The sequence below is a fragment of the Scyliorhinus torazame genome, chromosome 6, assembly GCF_047496885.1.
Source record: "Scyliorhinus torazame isolate Kashiwa2021f chromosome 6, sScyTor2.1, whole genome shotgun sequence".
Taxonomy (NCBI): domain Eukaryota; kingdom Metazoa; phylum Chordata; class Chondrichthyes; order Carcharhiniformes; family Scyliorhinidae; genus Scyliorhinus; species Scyliorhinus torazame.
In genome coordinates, this window is record NC_092712.1 from 150851827 (window position 1) to 150873210 (window position 21384).

General features: G+C 47.0%; 1 protein-coding gene across 4 annotated transcripts in view; it reads left to right on the forward strand.

Annotated features, from left to right (window-relative positions):
• galnt1 (UDP-N-acetyl-alpha-D-galactosamine:polypeptide N-acetylgalactosaminyltransferase 1) overlaps positions 1-21384 on the forward strand; it is a 265777-nt gene that overhangs the window by 123060 nt on the left and 121333 nt on the right. For all 4 annotated transcript variants that reach the window (XM_072508906.1, XM_072508905.1, XM_072508908.1 and 1 more), the window contains one exon: positions 13037-13205. In XM_072508906.1, the coding sequence (XP_072365007.1) occupies positions 13037-13205 (169 nt within the window). The remainder of the gene's footprint in view (positions 1-13036; positions 13206-21384) is intronic.

The window sequence follows — 21384 nt, forward strand, 5'->3', positions numbered from 1 at the left end:
CCTCAAACATTACCCGCTTCCCCACTAATATAGCCACCCCGTCTAGCCCCGAATGAAACACCTGCCCCACCCATCCTTTGCGAAGTCTGACCTGGTCTATCAGTTTCAGATGCGTCTCCTGCAGCATAACCACATCTGCCTTAAGTTTTTTTAGGTGTGCGAGTACCCGTGCCCTCTTATTCGGCCCGTTCAGCCCTCTCACATTCCACGTGATCAGCCGGGTTGGGGGGCTCTTTAACCCCCCCCCCCCTTGTCGACTAGCCATCTCCTTTTTCAATCCAGCTCCTCACCCGGTTCCCACGTAGCCGTATCTCCCCCCAACGGCGCCCACCCGCCCCGCCACCCCACCCCATACCTGCTCCCCCTTCTCCCCAGCAGCAGCAACTCAGTTAACCACCCCCCCCCCCCCCCCGCTAGATCCCTTTCTAGCGTAATTGCACCCACCATGTTGCTCCCAGAAGTCAGCAAACTCTGGCCGACCTCGGCTTCCCCCCGTGACCTCGGCCCCCACTGTGCGAGGCCCCCTCCTTCCTGCTTCCCTGTTCCCGCCATGATTACCATAGCGCGGGAACAAAGCCCGCGCTTCCCATTTGGCCCCGCCCCCAGCACCTCATCCTCCCTCCCCCACGACATGGGGAAGAGAGAAAAGTTACAGGGTCGCAGGATTAACAACTTGGGAAATCATCTCTTCCCCCATTTCCCCCCCCTTTACCCCACGTAATCACACCACCACTTTGTCCCAAACATTCTTTTTCTAGCCCGCTTATTCCAGTTTCTCCTCGACAATAAATGTCCACGCCTCTTCTGCCATTTCAAAGTAGTGGTGTTTCCCTTGATGTGTGACCCACAGTCTTGCCGGCTGCAGCATTCCAAATTTAATCTTCCTTTTGTGCAGCACCGCCTTGGCCCGATTAAAGCTTGCCCTCCTTCTCACCACCTCCGCACTCCAATCTTGATATACGTGGATCACCACGTTCTCCCACCTACTGCTCCGGGTTTTCTTTGCCCATCTGAGGACCATCTCTCTGTCCTTATATCGGAGAAATCTCACCACTGTGGCTCGAGGAATTTCTCCAGCCCTCGGTCTTCGCGCCACAACTCGATAAGCTCCCTCCACCTCCAACGGGCCCGTCGGGGCCTCCGATCCCATTAACGAGTGAAGCATCGTGCTCACATATGCCCCGACGTCCGCCCCTTCTGCACCTTCGGGAAGACCAAGAATCCTTAAGTTCTTCCTCCTCGCATTATTCTCCAGCACCTCCAGCCTTTCCACACACCTTTTGTGTTGTGCCTCGTGCATCTCTGTCTTCACCACCAGGCCCTGTATTTCGTCCTCATTCTCAGCAGCCTTTGCCTTCACGACCCGAAGCTCCTGCTCCTGGGTCTTTTGCTCCTCCTTTAGCCCTTCAATCGCCTGTAATATCAGGGCCAACAGCTCCTTCTTCATCTCCTTTTTAAGTTCTTCCACGCAGCGCCGCAGGAACTCTTGTTGGTCAGGGCCCCATATTAAACTGCCACCTTCCGACACCATCTTGCTTTGTGCTTGCCTTCCTGGCCTCTGCTCTAGCGGATCCACCGCAATCCGGCCACTTTCCTCTCCTTTTTCCATCCGTGTCCAGGGGGGATTCCCTTCTGGTTTACCGCACAGTGTTTTTAGCCGTTAAAATTGCCGTTGGGGCTCCTATTAAGAGCCCAAAAGTCCGTTCCACCGGTAGCTGCCGAAACGTGCGACTTAGCTGGTCATCGCCGCACCCGGAAGTCGCGAGCAGTATCTCTTGAGGCGAGCAAACATGGAACTGGCTGGCAACGGGTTGGAGAAATCAGCCAATGATATGACACCAGTGCAGGACAGAATGAGCCAGAGAAAGTCCAGTGCAGGACCAAATACTCAATGAAATGAGTGTCCAGTCCAAGTCTAATATCATCAGCTTTGCTGACAACTGTCTTACAAGATCCCATTCTTTGTCCAGAAGAGAAGAGACTTTCTAAAGGCCAGTATTGAGAGCAAAGAGGGATGGTTGTCACTCACCGGTTATAACTATCTGCATGTGACCACCAGCCATTATATCAGACCAGCATATGTTCTCTTTTGAAGAACAGAACTTAGACTGGAGAACATGGTAGAAGGACTAATCTTTTGGATTTTCTTGCATCATCAGTTGTTTGCAATCCATGACAATTTAGATAACTTTGCTTCACTTTTTCTTCACGAAATCATCAATAACATCATTGCCGGTAAAATCTTGTAAGGATGCGGTTTCAATTGTCAGTTTTGCTGAACTTGTCAAATGTTCCTGACTCATCATACTTCGCAGATAATTTTTCACTCTTTTAAATACAGAGAAAGAATGTTCACTGGAAGCATTTGTAAAAAATATTTTCAGAATGGTTTCCATATTTGGAAAGGTTGCCTGCAAACCATCACATGCAAGTCTGTACAAATCAGCTAGTGATCTTGAAGCACAGAGATCATGAGTATCGATGAAATGAATGAATTATTTCACTTCATATTCAAAAACATTTATTTGTATGTCCTCCTGGTTGAATTCAATTAATCTCTTCCTTTAAAAAAAATATTTACTTGATATGGGTGTCGCTGGTTAGACCAGCATCTATTGCCCCATCCCTAATTGCCCTTCAGAAAGTGGTGGTGAGCTGCCTTCTTGAACTGCTGCAGTCCCTGAGGTGCAGGTACACCTACAGAGCTGTTGGGGAGGGAGTTCCAAGATTCTGCCCCAGCAACAGTGAAGTAAGGCGATATATTTCCAAGTCCGGCTGGTGAGTGGCTTGGAGGGGAACCTCTAGGTGGTTGGGTTTCCATGTATCTGTTGCTCTTGTCCATCTAGATAATAGTGATCGTGGATTTGGAAGGTGCTGCCTCAGAAACCTTGCCGAGTTACTGCAGTACATCTTGTAGATGTTATACATGTCTACCACTGTTTGTCAGTGGTAGAGGGTTTGAATGTTTATGGAAGGGGTAGCAATCGAGCAGGCTACTTTGTCCTGGATGATGTTGAGCTTCTTGAGTGTTACTGGAGCTGCACTTATCCAGGCAAGTGGAGTGTATTCCATTACACACCTGACTTGTGCTTTGTAGATGATGGCCAGACTTTGGTGGTTAGGAGGTGAGTTTTAACACCGTAATAGTCTCCTAATCTTTGACATGCTCTGGTAGCCACAGTAATAATATGGCTAGTCCAGTTCAGTTTCTGATCAGTGGTAATACCCAGAATATTGATTACTGCAGTGGCTCTTCGCATTCTCATCCAAACCTTTGTTGAAAAGCACGCAAAATAATTAAATCATTTTCTTCAGAGATTCACTTCTACTCTGCCATTGCACCATTATTGTGTCACAAATAACATTGATAGTCTTAATGATGATCTTCTCTTTCCCTTTTAAAGTAATTTCATTGTCTCTAGTTTAATCAAAACATAACCTCCTGTGTGCTGTACACTTCTCATCATCAGAGGGACTTGTATTCTTTATTGACGTTAGTGCTTCTGCTTCCGCTGAGGTATACAGTCTTTTCGAACTTCCATATCAAAACCTCTAACTGAGGCTAACAATTGTGAAGCGTTCAATAAAGTTGTTGCAGTGATTGGCTGACAGCATTAATTCTTTGAAGTAAACAGTCCTGCAAAACAGTAAAAACTGCAATATTGTACCTTTCAAATTTCTCTGCTAAGGACTTTCTTCAGCTTTCACATGTGATTTCTCTGATTTTTTTTTAATGTGGCTAGGCCTGATGAGCATTCCTCTATATTAATACAGTTCAGTCTCAAAGTCGAACAGCATCTCCTCATACGACCAGAATTCTTTTGACCGTCAAATGTGTTCCATGTGCCTGCTCCAAGCATTATTGCAGCATATTCCACCGATGCATGGAAACTGAAAAATAGGCATACAAGTTTTGAACAAAGTGAAAATAATCTACGGCTGCCTCATTTGATTCAGCTGCTGCACTGCAGATTAAATTCAAGAGTTATTGGAACATGGAATGAATATTGCACACAGGTTTGCATTGTTCAACTGTAGAACTGGATATTTTTCTGGCATTATTGCCCGCGAAAATCTTTGTCCAAACCTAAATTTGCATGATTTCCAACATGGTTGTCTCCAGACACTCAAGTGTGGAATTGTAGCAGGACAAAATAGAAATCGCTCTACATCTTCACCATCGCTGGTCACATATCTTAATTAATGTTAATTGGTCCATATGACTCCCATCTGGTGCTGAATCAACTATTATGGAATAGTATTTGGCCTCTTTTACTTTATTCCTATTTTCTGCCATTACAGTGATGAAGTCATCGTAGGTTCTGTCTTAAAAGGATGGTCCTCCCTGAGCCGCAATATTGATAATTTTTCAAATGTCTTTGAGGGTGTCATCCCTGGACACAAATAGACAGACATAGAGACAGAGAGAGAAAAAACAGCAGTTGCTGCGAACTGCAGGGAAAACGTTGGATGCTGGTGGAAGCTCCTTTAGTCGAAGAGATGGGACTTGTGGAAATTTAAGGAAACTGGAAGATTTGCCCCAGCATAACTGGGGCGAGGACTTGTGGGCTTGCCGGAGTGAGCCTTGCCTTTGGAAATTGGTCTGATGATTCTCAGCAGACCCAGGGAAACAACTTTTGATGGACACGAAACATTACAACTGAGCAAAAGAGTAATTTTGAACTGGTTCCTGCGAAGACTTCAATTCTGTAGAGTGTACAATGTAATGTACAGACATTTGCAAATGTGACCAATTTACATAGTATATGTGATCTGCATTAGAGATATCAACTTGTCTACCTGAAGCATAGAATTTGCAAATAAGACAAAGAATTTATGCCTTTCAAAGCTATTTCTTATATGGTTAACAAACCAGGGGGTCGTGGTCCAAAAACCCCCTGGCAAAAGTGTCAAGTGCATGATCTATTTTGGCCACCTTCTGAAGTTCCCAATGTCAGAGATGTCAGTCTTTAGCCAATTGCATTCACACCATGTGATACAAGACAGCTGAAGGCACTGGATACTGAAAAGGCTGTGGTATTACGATCCGGGCCAGCAGTGGCTAGGATACTGGCCAATATTTTATTTTAATTTTGTAAGACTGAGGAAAGGATACCTCGCTCCAGGAGTGATTTCACGAAAAATAGGGATCAGGTATATTAAAACACATTTTATTACTAACATATTTTTAGCATCACACCAGGAAATAGCTTACAATTACAGTAACTTTATTCCCACTCCAATAATTTTAAAAAAAATAGCATTCAAGAATACCTGCTTTAGAGAGATACCTGGATACTCTACTTTGAGAAAGAGGGACCTTGTGCCACTGCTTTAAAGAAATGACCTGAATTCTGTCAGAACCATGCAGAAACACTGGCTGTATTTCTTCAGAAACTACTCCAGCTTGTGTCAGTTCACCTTCTAGTCACGCACTTCTGAACTGCTTGGAAAAAAAAAAACTACTACTCTACTTACAGACATATCTTTTAACTGAACTGAGATGCTTGACTTCTGCTCACGTCTCCAACTAACACTGCTTTTCTGCAAAATGTCGGATACTTGGCTCCTCCCAATACTTACATCATCTTACCAAGATGAAATCTAATTAACTGCACAGAGAAAGATCTTAATCCAAACAACACTGCAAGCTTTTTACGATGCTCTGGCTCCAAAACGTAGTTGTCTTTCAAACCAGATTTATCTGGAAACATGACTGTTATCAATCTCAAACTCAAGCTTTTAATCCTTACTGCACCAAGTACATACAATACAATATATCTGAAATTCCTACATTCATCACAATGGGCATGACAATATCCCAATAGTGTTACGATCCCAGCTGACACTACTGGACAAGTCATACCTGGTTTGTTGGATCCTAACTTTTTGAAATCTTCTCTTTCTCCTTGGTTTTGGGACATTTCTGTTCTTTAGTTTGGCACCTTCTCTCTGCAGTCTCCCTTCATGGACTGCTAGAGGATGACTTAAACTGCTCCCTGCACCTCTGAGCATAATCTTCAACTGAACTGAAACTACTTTTACTGCCTCCCTGGGGCCCCTGGATACAAGGCAACAGCTTAATTTCCCTCAATTTAAATGTCATAAAACGTCATTAAAGTGCAGGCATCTTTGAAAGTGAAACTAAAACTGAATTTTCCTTAACACACAACTTCAAAAATAAGCTTAATCTTAAAGCCACGTTATTCCTAACACCCATAAGTACAAATATGACTTATTATAACTATCTCTATTTCCTAACCACTATACTGAAGACTTGCGCTCCAAATCTTCTTGTACCCCTAGCCAAGCTTTTCCAGTACAGCTACCCTGCTGGCATCTATATTGAAAATTGCCCAAGTATGTGCTACACACAAAAAGCAAGGCAAATCCAACCCCGATTAATTATTGCCCCATCAGTCTACTCTTGATCATCATAAAGTGATGATGGAATGAATAGTTGATAGATCTACCATGCGGTTTTAGCAGCACTTTGCGATTACTAGAACGCCGTAGAAATTTAAGTTTAAAAACTTCTCAGGTGCAAATAAGAATCATTTTATTTGTCTTCTATGATTACAATTGAATCATTTAAAATCTTATTCTCTGATAAGTCCAGCCAGCATAGGACTCAGAGAGATGCAATTTGTAGACAATTGAAACTTTCGAACAATCACAGAAATGATTTTCTTGCTTAGGCAAACAGCTCGCAATAACTTCAAAAGTCAAAGTCAGAAAGTGAAATATGAAAGACAGCGAATAGTTAAGTCAAAGTATAGATTGATTCCGGAAAGAGAGAGAATGATCCAGAGAAAGTGTAGAATGATCCGGAGAAAAATGGCCGAACGAAACCTCACAGTTATACTGTATCATATATGTCTTCAGCTATCCAATTACACCCCTATGTAATCCTAATTGGTTTGGGTTAGAGTCAAATACATTTGATTTGATGGTAAGCTGTCCATCTTTTTAAAAAAATATATATATTTTATTAAAGTTTTTCAATCACAATTGTTTTCCCCTTACAAATCAAAAAAGATAAATTAAAAGTACAAGTAACATGATAACTACAATCTAACATTAAGTAACTAACTAACATGGTAAACTAACCAAATAACATAAAGTGATACTCCACCCCCCCCCCCCCCCTCCCCCTGGGTTGCTGCTGCTGGTCATCTATCTTCCCTCTAACGTTCCGCTAGGTAGTCGAGGAACGGTTGCCACTGCCTGGTGAACCCTTGAGCCGATCCTCTCAGCGCAAACCTAATCTGCTCCAGTTTTATGAACCCCGCCATATCGTTTATCCAGGCCTCCAGTCCGGGGGGTTTCGCTTCCTTCCACATGAGTAAAATCCTACGCCGGGCTACTAGGGACGCAAAGGCCACGACATCGGCCTCTTTCGCCTCCTGCACACCCGGCTTATCTGCAACTCCAAATAAAGCTAACCCCCAGCCTGGTTTGACCCGGACCTTCACCACCTTCGAGATCACTCCCGTCACTCCCCTCCAATACCCCTCCAGTGCCGGGCACATCCAAAACATATGTGTGTGGTTTGCCGGGCTTCCGCCGCACCTCCCACACTTGTCCTCCACTCCAAAGAACCTGCTCAACCTTGCTCCCGTTATGTGTGCTCTATGCAGCACTTTAAATTGGATCAGGCTAAGCCTGGCACACGAGGAAGAGGAATTTACCCTGCTTAGGGCATCAGCCCACAAACCCTCCTCAATCTCCTCCTCGAGCTCTTCTTCCCATTTTCCCTTCAGTTCGCCCACCAGCTCCTCCCCCTCTTCTCTCATCTCCCGGTTTATCTCTGACACCTTGCCCTCCCCGACCCACACCCCCGAAAGTACTCTATCCTGGATCTCCTGTGTCGGGAGCAGCGGAAATTCCCTCACCTGTTGTCTTGTGAACGCCCTCACCTGCATATACCTAAAGAAATTTACCCGGGGCAGCTTATACTTTTCCTCAAGTGCTCCCAAGCTCGCAAACGTCCCGTCTATAAATAAATCTTCCACTCTCCTGATTCCCAACTGGTGCCAGCTCTGAAATCCTCCATTCAGCCTCCCTGGGCAAACCTATGGTTGTTCCTAATTGGGGACCCCACCAAGGCTCCCAACACACCTCTCTGTCGCCTCCATTGCCCCCAGATACTTAATGTTGCCGCCACCACTGGGTTCGTGGTAAATTTTTTTGGTGAGAGCGGTAGTGGCGCCGTCACCAGCGCTTCTAGACTCGTCCCTTTACAGGACTTCATCTCTAGTCTTTTCCGCGCCGCTCCCTCTCCCTCTATCATCCATTTACGAATCATCGCCACATTGGCGGCCCAGTAGTAGTCGCCCAAATTCGGCAGCGCCAGTCCCCCTCTGTCTCTACTACGTTGTAAGGGGGTCCTTACCCTCGGGACCTTCCCTGCCCACACTAAGCTCGTGATGCTCCTGTCTATTTTTTTAGAAAAGGCCTTAGTGATCAGTATAGGGAGACATTGGAACACAAATAGGAACCTCGGGAGGACCATCATCTTAATTGCCTGCACTCTGCCCGCCAGTGACAGCGGCTGCATGTCCCACCTTTTGAAATCCTCTTCCATTTGTTCCACCAGTCGTGTCAGATTAAGTCTGTGTAAGGTTCCCCAGCTCCTGGCTATCTGAATCCCCAGGTATCGAAAGTTTCTTTCCACTCTCCTTAGCGGTAGGCCATCTATCCCTCTACTCTGGTCCCCAGGGTGTATCACAAAAAGTTCACTCTTTCCCATGTTGAGCCTATATCCCGAGAAATCTCCAAACTCCCTCCAAATCTGCATGACCTCTGTCATCCCCCCTACTGGGTCCGCCACATACAGCAGTAGGTCATCCGCGTAGAGTGACACTCGGTGTTCCTCTCCCCCTCTAATCACCCCTCTCCATTTTCTGGAGTCTCTCAGCGCTATGGCCAGTGGTTCAATTGCCAACGCGAACAGTAATGGGGACAGCGGGCATCCCTGTCTTGTTCCTCTGTATAGTCGAAAATACTCCGACCTTTGCCGACCCGTGACCACACTTGCCGTTGGGGCCCCATAGAGGAGTTTGACCCAGCTAACAAACCCGTCCCCGAACCCGAACCTCCTCAGCACCTCCCATAGATACTCCCACTCCACCCTATCAAATGCCTTCTCTGCATCCATTGCCGCCACTATCTCTGCCTCCCCCTCTACTGGGGGCATCATTATCACCCCTAATAGCCGTTGCACGTTGACATTTAGTTGTCTCCCCTTTACAAATCCTGTCTGGTCTTCGTGCACCACCCCCGGGACACACTCCTCTATCCTCGTTGCCAGCACCTTTGCTCGCAACTTGGCGTCCACATTTAACAGTGAGATAGGCCTATAGGTCCCGCACTGCAGCGGATCTTTATCCCGCTTCAAAATTAGCGATATCGTCGCCTCCGACATTGTCGGGGGTAGGGTCCCCCCTTCTCTGGCCTCGTTAAAAGTCCTTACCAACAGCGGGGCCAGCAAGTCCACATATTTTCTATAAAATTCCACCGGGAACCCATCTGGTCCCGGGGCCTTCCCTGCCTGCATGTTCCCCAGCCCCTTGGTAACCTCGTCCACCCCAATTGGTGCCCCCAGGCCTTCCACCTCCTGCTCCTCCACCCTCGGGAACGTTAATTGCTCCAAAAACTGCCGCATCTCCTCTTTTCCCTCCGGGGGTTGGGACCTATAAAGTCTTTCGTAAAAGGTCTTAAACACCTTGTTTATCTTCCCTGCTCTCCACACCAGCTCCCTTTTCATCTCTAATTCCCCCTATCTCCCTCGCCGCTGTCCTCTTTTGCAGCTGATCGGCCAACAGGCGACTCGCCTTCTCCCCATATTCATATCTCATCCCCTGTACCTTCCTCCACTGCGCCTCCGCCCCCCTAGTGGTCAAAAGGTCGAACTCCGTCTGGAGTCGTCGTCTCTCCCTGTATAGTCCTTCCTCCGGGGCCTCCGCGTATTCTTTATCTACCCTTAAAATCTCCCCCAGTAATCTTTCCCTTTCCTTGGCCTCTATTTTCCCTTTGTGGGCCCTGATGGAGATCAGCTCTCCTCTGACCACCGCCTTTAGTGCTTCCCATACTACTCCCACTCGGACCTCCCCGTGGTCATTGGCCTCCAGGTATCTCTCGATACGTCCCCGCACCCTTCCACAGACTCCCTCATCCGCCAGCAATCCCACATCTAATCGCCAGAGTGCACGCTGCTCCCTCTCCTCTCCTAGTTCCAGGTCCACCCAATGTGGGGCATGATCTGAGACAGCTGTGGCTGAATACTCAGTTTCTTCCACCCTCGAGATCAGCGACCTTCCCAAAACAAAGAAATCTATCCGGGAATACACCTTGTGAACATGGGAGAAGAAGGAGAACTCTTTGGCCTTCGGCCTAACAAATCGCCATGGATCCACTCCCCCCATTTGGTCCATAAACCCCTTGGCCGCTGCCGGCCTTCTTCCGGTCCTAGATCTAGATCTATCTAACCCTGGGTCCAGCACGGTGTTGAAGTCTTCCCCCCCCCATTATCAGGTTTCCTACCTCCAGGTCCGGGATATGTCCCAGCATCCGCTTCATGAATCCTGCATCATCCCAATTCGGGGCATATACGTTAACCAACACGACCTCCGTTCCCTCCAGTCTGCCACTCACCATCACATATCTGCCTCCGCTATCTGCTACAATGCTCCTAGCTTGAAATGATACCCGTTTCCCCACCAGTATGGCCACCCCTCTGTTCTTTGCATCCAGCCCTGAGTGGAACACCTGTCCCACCCATCCTTTCCTTAACCTAACTTGGTCCGCCACCTTCAGGTGCGTCTCCTGAAGCATAGCCACGTCTGCCCTCAGTCCTTTCAAGTGCGCGAACACTCGGGCCCTTTTAATCGGCCCATTTAGGCCTCTCACGTTCCACGTGATCAGCCGAACTGGGGGGCTACCTGCCCCCTTCCCGTGTCGACTAGCCATCACCCTCTCTAGGCCAGTCCCACGTCCCGGTTCCGCGCTCCCACCCGTTCCCCAGGTGACGCATTCCAGCCACGACCACCCTTTCTTTAACCAGTTCCTCTTTGATTTCTGCAGCAGCAACCCAGTTATCCCCCCCCCCCCCCCGCCGCTAGATCCCCATCTAGCATGATTGCTCCCCCCCATATTACTTCCGAAAGTCAGCTGACTTCAACTGACCCCGGCTTCTCCCGCTCACTCCTTGACCCCCCCCCCCCCCCCCCGTGTGGGGAACTCCCATCTACCTTGCGCCTATCTTCCCGCCATCACCTTTCTGGCGCGGGAACAAGGACAGTAAGCCCCGTATTCTCTATAGTTGTCCCGCCCCTTGTGGCGCAGCTCCCTCTACTGCCCCACTCCCATTCCCCATCCCCCGCCTATGTCTCTTCTTTCCCCCCACCGGCGCCCACATTTAGCTGTCCATATTTAATATGCAACATGAACCTAAAATGTTTCATAGATGAATTCCTGTATGAGTTATGGAATGCAATTTAGCGCTGTTATCGCAAGCGGCCTGAACTAGTTTGTTGCTGAGGACAGTAGTGCCTTTGGGTTCCTGCGCTGTTGTCACGGAGCCTGCCCTGTCCTTGGTCACTTTATTTTGCAAATGTATTTGTTAGCTGAATAAGAATGCTGTTTTAATCTATCTGCTTCTGTGTTCTGTTGAAGCTATGTTTTAAAATGCTGAATGTGTGTTTTGAAATGACCTGAGGTTGTGAGTGAGTTTTAAAAATGGTATTTAATAGACATGGGGCTTAATGCTAAATAGCTATCTTTTAACTATAGAAAATAGCTGGCTTCTACAATCGTCACTGCAGGGTACTGTCCTAGGCCCAACCATCTTCAGCTGCTTTTATCAAGACCTCCCTCCATCATAAGGTCAGAAGTGGGGATGTTTGCGGATGACTGTACAATGTTCACCAATCGTGACTCAACAGATAATGAAGCAGTCTGTGTCCAAATGCAGCAAGACCTGGACAATATCCAGGTCTGGGGTGGCAAGTGACATTTGCTCCAGGCAATGACCATCTCCTACAAGAGAGAATCTAACCATCGCCCCTTGACATTCAATGGCATTACCATCGCTGAATCCCCCCACAACCAACATCCTGGGGGTTACCATTGATAAGAAACTGAACTGGACTATCCATATAATAATAATAATCTTTATTAGTGTCACAAGTAGGCTTACATTAAAATTGTAATGAAGTTACTGTGAAAATCCCCTAGTCTTATTGGGTATACAGAGGGAATTCAGAATGTCCAATTCTGAATAGGATCTTGCGCTCTTTCAGCACTTCATATTGCCATTAAGGAGAATAAATATTATGAGGCCAGCCATGTTCTTCCCTATACAGCATCTGCATCAGTATTCCAGGTGATAACATGATGGTTCCAATGTGTAACTTTAATACTCTACTACAATACTTTGTCTTAATTCATTTGGAAAAATACACATGTTTAAATATTAAACTGACTGCTTAGTGTGCCGTTTGGTACACTTGTAACTTATTTTGTTTACTACTTTTTTGTATCAACTGAGCTCATTTCACAACAATTGAGATGCATTTGTAGGATGAAACCTTAACAATATAGTGGAAGATGATCTTCTGTTGTCGCGAACTTAGAACAAAGAACAAAGAAATGTACAGCACAGGAACAGGCCCTTCGGCCCTCCAAGCCCGTGCCGACCATGCTGCCCGACTAAACTACAATCTTCTACACTTCCTGGGTCCGTATCCCTCTATTCCCATCCTATTCATGTATTTGTCAAGATGCCCCTTAAATGTCACTATCGTCCCTGCTTCCACCACCTCCTCCGGTAGCGAGTTCCAGACACCCACTACCCACTTAAAAGGACAGTGACTGCAGGCCTATCCTTTCGTACGCCAAGACTAAAATACACTAAAGAGTAAGGGAAATTATGCTTCTAGTAGATCATTCTAATATTTCAGATTGACTACAGCAGTTTTCCTATAATATATTAAAGCTAAGTTTCAATTGGTATCAAAACCTTGCTGCATTTCAGATGTGATACAGAAACCACAAGAAGGACCTGGAGAGATGGGAAAGCCTGTTATAATCTCGAAGGAAAATCAAGAAAAAATGAAGGAAATGTTTAAAATCAATCAGTTCAACTTGATGGCAAGTGATATGATAGCACTCAACAGAACTCTGCCTGATGTTAGGTTAGATGGGTAAGTACAATTTTTAGAGGCATGTTTTTCTACGACTAGTTTTTAAAACTGCGTAAATAGGGCTGAAAGGGATGACTGCTTGTTTTACAACTATTCATTAAAGCAAATTACAAACTTTTTTTTGTTTTAAGACTAATTCTTGCATTGGCTTGTATGCAGGACAGTTCTGTTATCACAATTTAATCTTCAACTTTTCTTTAAATCAGTAAATTCCTATTGAGAACATCACTGACCACTGTCAAAACAGCTTCTGCTTTCCACTAGAGACAAATTTTGAATTCTTGGCAAATTATCCTGAATAATCTAATTAAGAACTAATTTTGCAATCTGAAATAGCTGACAGAAATGATTATTTAAGCAAATACTCTAACTCATTCCACAAATTACCATATTGCTTTCATGCCAATGATTTAAAGATCGTTCCGGCATATAAGTTATATAATGTGCACTTAAAACTCCCTGGGTTATGTAAGTCCTGAGGTCAAAAGGGAAAAACAGCGAGCATAATATACCTTTGCTGTTGTGAGCTGACTGCTTTAATGTGGATGTCAATAGCACAGTAAAATAATTCCATTCTGCTGTAATTCTGCCCACTCATTGAGCCTTGTTTTCTTTTCAAAATTGAAAGTTAGATTTTTGTTTATCCCAAATCGAAAACTCGAATATTTTTCCTTTGCTTCCGATCTGTGGGCCTACACAATCTTGCCTACGGTTTATTTAGCTTAACATGAAATCTGTTTAGCTGCATCGTGAAGTCTGCATCAAAAACTCAGCAAAAATGCTTTTTCTGAAAGACTATCCGACAAGAATGTTCAACCATACAATTTCAGATGTAATGAATGACGTTTTCAAGTTCCAGGCATGTTTATAGCTCAAACAAGGAATTTATTTCAAGAGAGTACTTTCCTTAATAAATCTGAAAAGATGCATTGGTCAAAACTGTACCGTGTCTTCACAAAGGAAGACATGAATAATGTATCGGAAGTTCTGAGAAACACAAGTTTTAGTGAGGAGCTGAAAGAAATTAGTATTAGTAAATAAATGGTTTCAGGGAAATTAATGGGAATGAAAGCAGACAAATCTCCAGCGCCTCATAATCTTCATCCTAGAGTGTATAGAATCTCAGTTAGGCCACACTTGGGGATATAGTGTTCAATTCTGGCCTCCACACTACCGGAAGGATGTGGAGGCTTTAGAGAGGGTGCAGAAGAGATTTACCAGGATGTTGCCTAGTATGGAGGGCTATGAGGAGAGGTTGAATAAACTTGGTTTGTTCTCACTGGAACGAAGGAGGTTGAGGGGCGACCTGATAAAAGTCTACAAAATTATGAGGGGCATAGACTGAGTGGATAGTCAGAGACTTTTTCCCAGGTTAGAGAGGTCAATTACTAGGGGGCATAGGTTTAGGGTGCGAGGGCAAGGTTTAGAGGAGATGTACGAGGCAAGTTTTTTTTTTTTTTTACACTGGGTAGTGGGTGTCTGGAGCTTGCTGCAGGAGGAGGTGGTGGAAGCAGGGACGATAGTGACGTTTAAGGGGCATCTTGACAAATGCATGAATAGGATGGGAATAGAGGGATATGGACCCCGGAAGTGTAGAAGATTTTAGTTTAGATGGGCAGCATGGTCGGCACGGGCTTGGAGGGCCGAAGTGCCTGTTCCTGTGCTGTACTTTTCTTTGTTCTTTAGGACGTGGCCCTAGAAATAGTAGATCCATTGGTGGTCATTTTCCAAAATTCTTTGTTCCTTCAGATTGGAGGGTAGTGAGTGTAACCCCACTATTCAAAAAAGGAGGTAGAGAGAAAGCAGGGAACTAGACCAGTGAGCCTAACATCGGTAGCAGGGAAGTTGCCTGAGTCCATTATCAAGGATTTCATTGCATAGCATTTGGAAAGCAGTGGTGTAATCCGACAAAATCAGCATAAATTTATGAAAGGAAAATTATACTTACCAAATCTACTAGAATTCTTTGAAGATGTAACTCGTAGAGTTGACCAGGGAGAACCAGTGGATGAGGTTTATTTAGACTTTCAGAAGATTTTCGACACGGTCTCACACAGCAGATTACTATGTAACGTTAAAGCACATGGGATTACGGGTAATGTCTTGAGATGGATAGAAAGCTGGTTAGCAGAAAGGGAGGAAAAAGTTGGAATAAATGGGTCTTTTTATGGTTGGCAGGCAGTGACTAGCAGGGTACCGCATGGATCTGTGCTCGGACCCAACTGTTCACATATATTAATGATTGGCCGAGGGGACTAAATGTATTATCTCCAGATTTGCAGAGATTCAAAGTTGGGTGGGTGGGTGAGCTGTGAGGCGGATGCAAAGATGCTTCAGTGGGATTTAGACAGGCTGAGTGAGAAGGCACATGCATGGTAGATGCAGTATAATGTGGATCAATGTGAAGTTATCTGCTTCAGTTGCAAAAATAGGAAGGAAGATTGTTATCTGAATGGGTGTAAATTGACAGAGGTCGATACTCAGCAAGACCTTGGTGTTTCCATGTATCAGTCACTGAAAGTAAGCGCACAGGTACAGTAGGCAGTAAAGAAGGCAAATGGTATGTTGGCCTTCATAGCAAAAGGATTTGAGTATAGGAATAGAGATACTTTATTGCAATTGTATAGGGCATTGGTGAGGTCACACCTAAAGTTATTGCGTGCAGTTTTGGTGTCCTTATCTGAGGAAGGATGTTCTTGCTATGGAGGGAGTGCAGCGAAGGTTTATCAGGCTGATTCCTGGGATGGCAGGACTGTCGTATGAGGAGAGACTGTCAGTTAAGATTAGTCCAGAACTAGGGGTCAGAGTTTGAGGCTAAGTAGTAAACCTTTTGGGTCTGAGATGAGGAGAAATTTCTTCACCCAGAGAGTGGTGAATCTGTGGAATTCACTAACAAAGTAGTTGAGGCCAAAACATTGTGAAATTTCTTTTTTTTTGGAAAATATATTTATTAAAGTTTTTTAACGAAACAAAACAATTTTTTCCCCTTACAAACAATGAACCCCCCCATCCCCCCCCCCCCCCCCCCCCCATAACAAAATAACGCAAAATCGCCCTGAGCAAGATATATACATGGTAAGATGAAATATTTGCAGAGCTTTATACACTGGCTCTTGCCCGTTCGTGCCAGTTTCCCCCACCCTCCATGTTATCCCCCACTCATCCGTCCCCTCAAACAATCTCTCGTTTCCCTCCCCCTCTCTTTGTCCAGGCCTCCACGCTAGGGGGCTTCGCCTCCTTCCACATTAGCAAGATCCTTCGCCGGGCTACTAGGGACACAAAGGCCAGAATGCCGGCCTCTTTTGCCTCCTGCACTCCCGGCTCGTCCACTACTCCAAATATTGCTAGCCCCCAGCTTGGCTTGACCCAGACTTTCACCACCTGAGATATTGCTCCCGCCACTCCTCTCCAGAACCCCTCCAGTGCCGGGCATGACCAAAACATATGGACATGGTTCGCCGGACTCCCTGAACACCTTCCACATCTGTCCTCTACCCCGAAGAACCTACTCAACCTCGCCCCTGTCAACTGCGCTCTGTGAACCACCTTAAATTATATCAGGCTAAGCCTGGCACATGAAGAGGAGGAATTGACCCTACCCAGGGCATCAGCCCACAAACCTTCCTCGATCTCCTCCCCCAACTCCTCCTCCCATTTACCCTTCAACTCTTCTGCTAGCGCTTCCCCCTCTTCTTTCATCTCTTGGTGTATTGCCGAAACCTTGCCCTCCCCGACCCATACACCCGAGATCACCCTGTCTTGAATTTCCTGTGTCGGGAGCAGCGGGAATTCCCTGACCTGTCGCCTCAGAAAAGCCCTCACCTGCATATATCTGAATGCATTTCCCAGGGGTAGCTCAAACTTCTCCTCCAGTGCCCCTAGGCTCGCAAATGTCCTGTCGATGAACAGGTCCCCCATTCTTCCAATCCCCGCCCGGTGCCAGCCCTGGAACCCCCCGTCCATCTTCCCCGGGACAAACCGGTGGTTACCCTGGATCGGGGACCACACCGAGGCTCCCACTGCACCCCTATGCTGTCTCCACTGGCCCCAGATCCTTAACGTTGCCACTACCACCGGACTCGTGGTGTACTTTGATGGCGAGAGCGGCAATGGCGCCGTCACCAGCGCCCCCGAGCTCGTTCCTTTGCAGGACGCCATCTCCATCCTCTTCCATGCCGCCCCCTCCCCCTCCATAACCCACGTACGGATCATCGCCTCGTTTGCTGCCCAGTAGTAGTTCCCTAGGTTTGGCAGCGCCAGCCCTCCTCGGTCCCTACTGCGCTCCAAGTACCCTCTCTTTACCCTCGGGGTTTTGTTCACCCACACAAACCCCATAATACTCCTACCTACTCTCTTGAAAAAGCCTTTGGTGATCACGATGGAGAGGCACTGGAACACAAACAAAAACCTCGGAAGGACCACCATTTTTACCGACTGCACTCTACCCGCCAACGAGAGCGGCAACATGTCCCATCTTTTGAAGTCCACCTCCATTTGGTCCACCAACCTCGTCAGATTCAGTTTGTGTAGGGCCCCCCAGCTCCTGGCTATCTGGATCCCTAGATACCGAAAACTCCCCTCCGCCCTCCTCAGCGGTAGGTCCCCTATCCCTCTTGCTTGGTCCCCTGCCTGTAGTACAAAAAGCTCGCTCTTCCCTACATTGAGCTTATAGCCCGAGAACTCCCCAAACTCCCTCAAAGTCTGCATGACCTCCACCATCCCCTCCATTGGGTCCGCCACATACAGCAGCAGGTTGTCCGCGTATAGCGACACCCGATGCTCCCCCCCCCCCCCTGTGGACCACCCCCCTCCATTTATTAGACTCCCTCAGTGATATGGCCAAGGGTTTGATCACCAATGCAAATAACAGGGGGGACAAAGGGCACCCCTGCCTCGTTCCTCGGTACAGCCGAAAGTACTCCGACCTCCGCCGGTTCGTCACCACACTCGCCACTGGGGCGCTGTAGAGGAGCTTAACCCAGCTAATAAACCCTCCCCCGAACCCAAACCTACGCAACACCTCCCAGAGCTACTCCCACTCAACTTGGTCAAAGGCCTTTTCCGCATCCATGGCTGCCACTATCTCCGCCTCTCCCTCCTCCGATGGCATCATTATCACGTTTATGAGCCGCCGCACATTCGTATTTAATTGCCCTTTACAAATCCCGTCTGGTCCTCATGTATCACCCCCGGGACACAGTCCTCAATCCTCGTGGCCAGCACTTTTGCCAATAGCTTAGCGTCCACATTTAGGAGCAAAATCGGCCTGTACGATCCACATTGGAGTGGGTCCTTGTCTCGCTTCAGGATCAAGGAAATTGTCGCCTCTGACATTGTCGGGGACAGGGACCCCTCCTCTCTTGCCTCGTTAAAGGTCCTCACTAGTAACGGGGCCAACAGGTCCGCATACTTTCTATAAAACTCCACCGGGAACCCGTCCGGCCCCGGGGCCTTCCCCGCCTGCATGCTCCCCAAACCCTTACTCAGCTCCTCCAACCCAATTGGTGCCCCCAAACCAGCCATCTCTTGGTCCTCCACCCTCGGGAACCGCAGTTGGTCTAGGAATCTTCCCATCCCCTCTTCTCCCCCTGGGGGCTGGGATCTGTACAGCTCTTCGTAGAAGGCCTTAAATACCTTATTTATTTCCGTTGCACTCTGGACCATAGCTCCCCCACCATCTTTGACTCCCCCTATTTCCCTCGCTGCCGCCCTCTTACGGAGCTGGTGTGCCAGCATCCGACTGGCCTTTTCCCCGTACTCGTAGGTCGCCCCCTGCGCCTTCCTCCACTGTGCCTCTGCCTTCCCCATGGTCAACAGGTCAAACTCCGTCTGGAGCCGTCGCCTTTTCCCAAGTAATCTTTCCTCCGGGGCCTCTGCGTATCTCCTGTCCACTCGCAAAATCTCCCCCACTAACCTCTCCCTTTCCATGCCCTCTATCTTCTCCCTATGAGCCCTGATGGAGATTAGCTCTCCCCTGATCACCGCCTTCAATGCCTCCCATACCACCCCCACTCGCACCTCCCCGTTGTCGTTGGCCTCCAAGTACCTTTCAGTACACCCCCTTACCTTACCACACACCACCTCATTGTGGTCTTGCGAACCTCCATGGGTTTCCCAAATGTTTTGAGTCACGGAACACCTAGTGACCTCGAGCATTGGGGAACCCCAAGCATTCTCATAAGGTCAACGCCTTTTTTGATGCGAAATAGGTGCGATCATAGAAATTGAATGTAAAGCAGTCTTTTCTAGCTACATCTATGCATATATTAAGAATTATGAGGAGCGCAGTTACAAATATATTTACCAGTTACATGGCCCCTGGAAATAGTACCTAGTTTCGGAATGGGTAATCTAACATGTTCTTAGTTTTAAAAAAAATTAAGTCTTGCCTTTTGTCATTTTGAATGGGAGGAGTGAGGCTGGAAAGCTGATACTCATCAGACACATACACCTTCACTCTCACCCACACATCTCTCTTTTTCTCTCTCTCACTCACACACACACACACACACACACACACACACGTTTTCCCCCTCTCTCGTGCACACTTGCCCCTTTTTCTCTTGTGCTGAGGCCCCTTCTCAGCACTCTACTATCCACACTTGTCCAATCAGTCTCTGCAGCATTTAAAAATGTTCTCGTCTTGTCACCGACCCCCCAGGAAGCTCTTGCGGACTTGCGGGTTCATGGAGCTCAGTTTGGAACCTCTGCACTATGCAGTACAGTTTTACACTGGAACGTCAGCCAAGCTTAGCACTGAAGTCCTGAAACATGCAGCTTGAACTTCAATCTTCTGACTTGCAGCAAGAATGGTTGTACCTGAACCAAACTGACAGTTCTTGTGCCAGCATATAGCAGGTTCTTCCTGAGACCGCAAATCCATATTATGCATGTTTTTGCAATACATTTTCTTAATTTGAGAGTGTAAGTGAGGTATGCACTGTGGTGCTCAATCTATCACCACTCTTTTCTACTTGGTATATTCTTGTCTATTTTATCCATAGCCTGGCTTATCTACTAGAATTCTGAGTTGGGTAATGAGTAAACCATACTGTAGTGAGCAGCTTAAACCACATCACTAGTTAACCGTTGACTCTCGGGCAATAAAAAGACAAGAATAATTTTAGTCTAACCCTCCTGGAAGAAAACTGATATCATCAGGCCTGTGAAGATTTTACACTCCACCTGGTTTTACTTCAAAGCAATTGGCTAATCTGATCACTTGTTTTCCACTGAGGTTAGGCTAAAATTATACCCATAGTTTAACCTATGTTATCATCCAAGTTTAAGTGACTGTTGAATGACTTGTGAATTTGGCTCAGCTTTGATGTTTATATATTTTTGTGGTGATACACCACTGTACTTCCCTAGCAATGTACATAGTTATATACTGTGTATTGTACTGTAGCTCTGTAGAGGTTCGGTCACCTGTATGTAACCTGACCTGGCCACGGAGAGCTCCGCCTTGGCCACTCCCCTGGGAGTTAAGTATAAGACCCAGCTTCTGAGACCGGACCCATTTTGTCTGGGGTCGTCTGTGTCGGGTAAGCTTCCTATGTAGTGTATTAAAGCCTTGGTTAAAGACTCACATGTCTTTGTGGTTCTTGACGCTTAGTGCTTCAATTTAATACACTACAGTTATAATGGAGGCTGCTCTGAAACCCGACAAGCTCTCGCTCGACCCCCATGCTCCACGCGCGGATCACCTTTTCAACTGCTGGCTCCGGTGTTTCGAGGCCTACCTGGAAGCATCCTCCGCCTTCGCCAAAACGGATGCTGACCGACTCAACCTCCTGTGCTCACGGCTCGACTATGGGCTTTTCGACCTCATCACGGGAACAACGACCTACGCCGATGCCATCGTGAAGCTCAAAAGCCGGTATGCACGAACTGTTAATTCTATTTACGCCCGCCACCGCCTCGCCTCCCGACACCAGCAGCCGGGTGAACCCCTATCCGTGTTCGTTCGGGACCTCCGTGCCCTCGCGCTCACCTGCAACGCGCAAGCAGTCTCCGCTGAGCAGAACACTGAGGCCCTGGCGCTCGATGCCTTTGTAGCCGGCATCGCTTCCGTCCCAATTCGCCAACTCCTACTGGCACAAACTACCCTGACTCTGGACATGGCAGTCACTATGGCAGAGGCTCAACAGGCAGCCTATGACAATAATGCGTCCTGTGC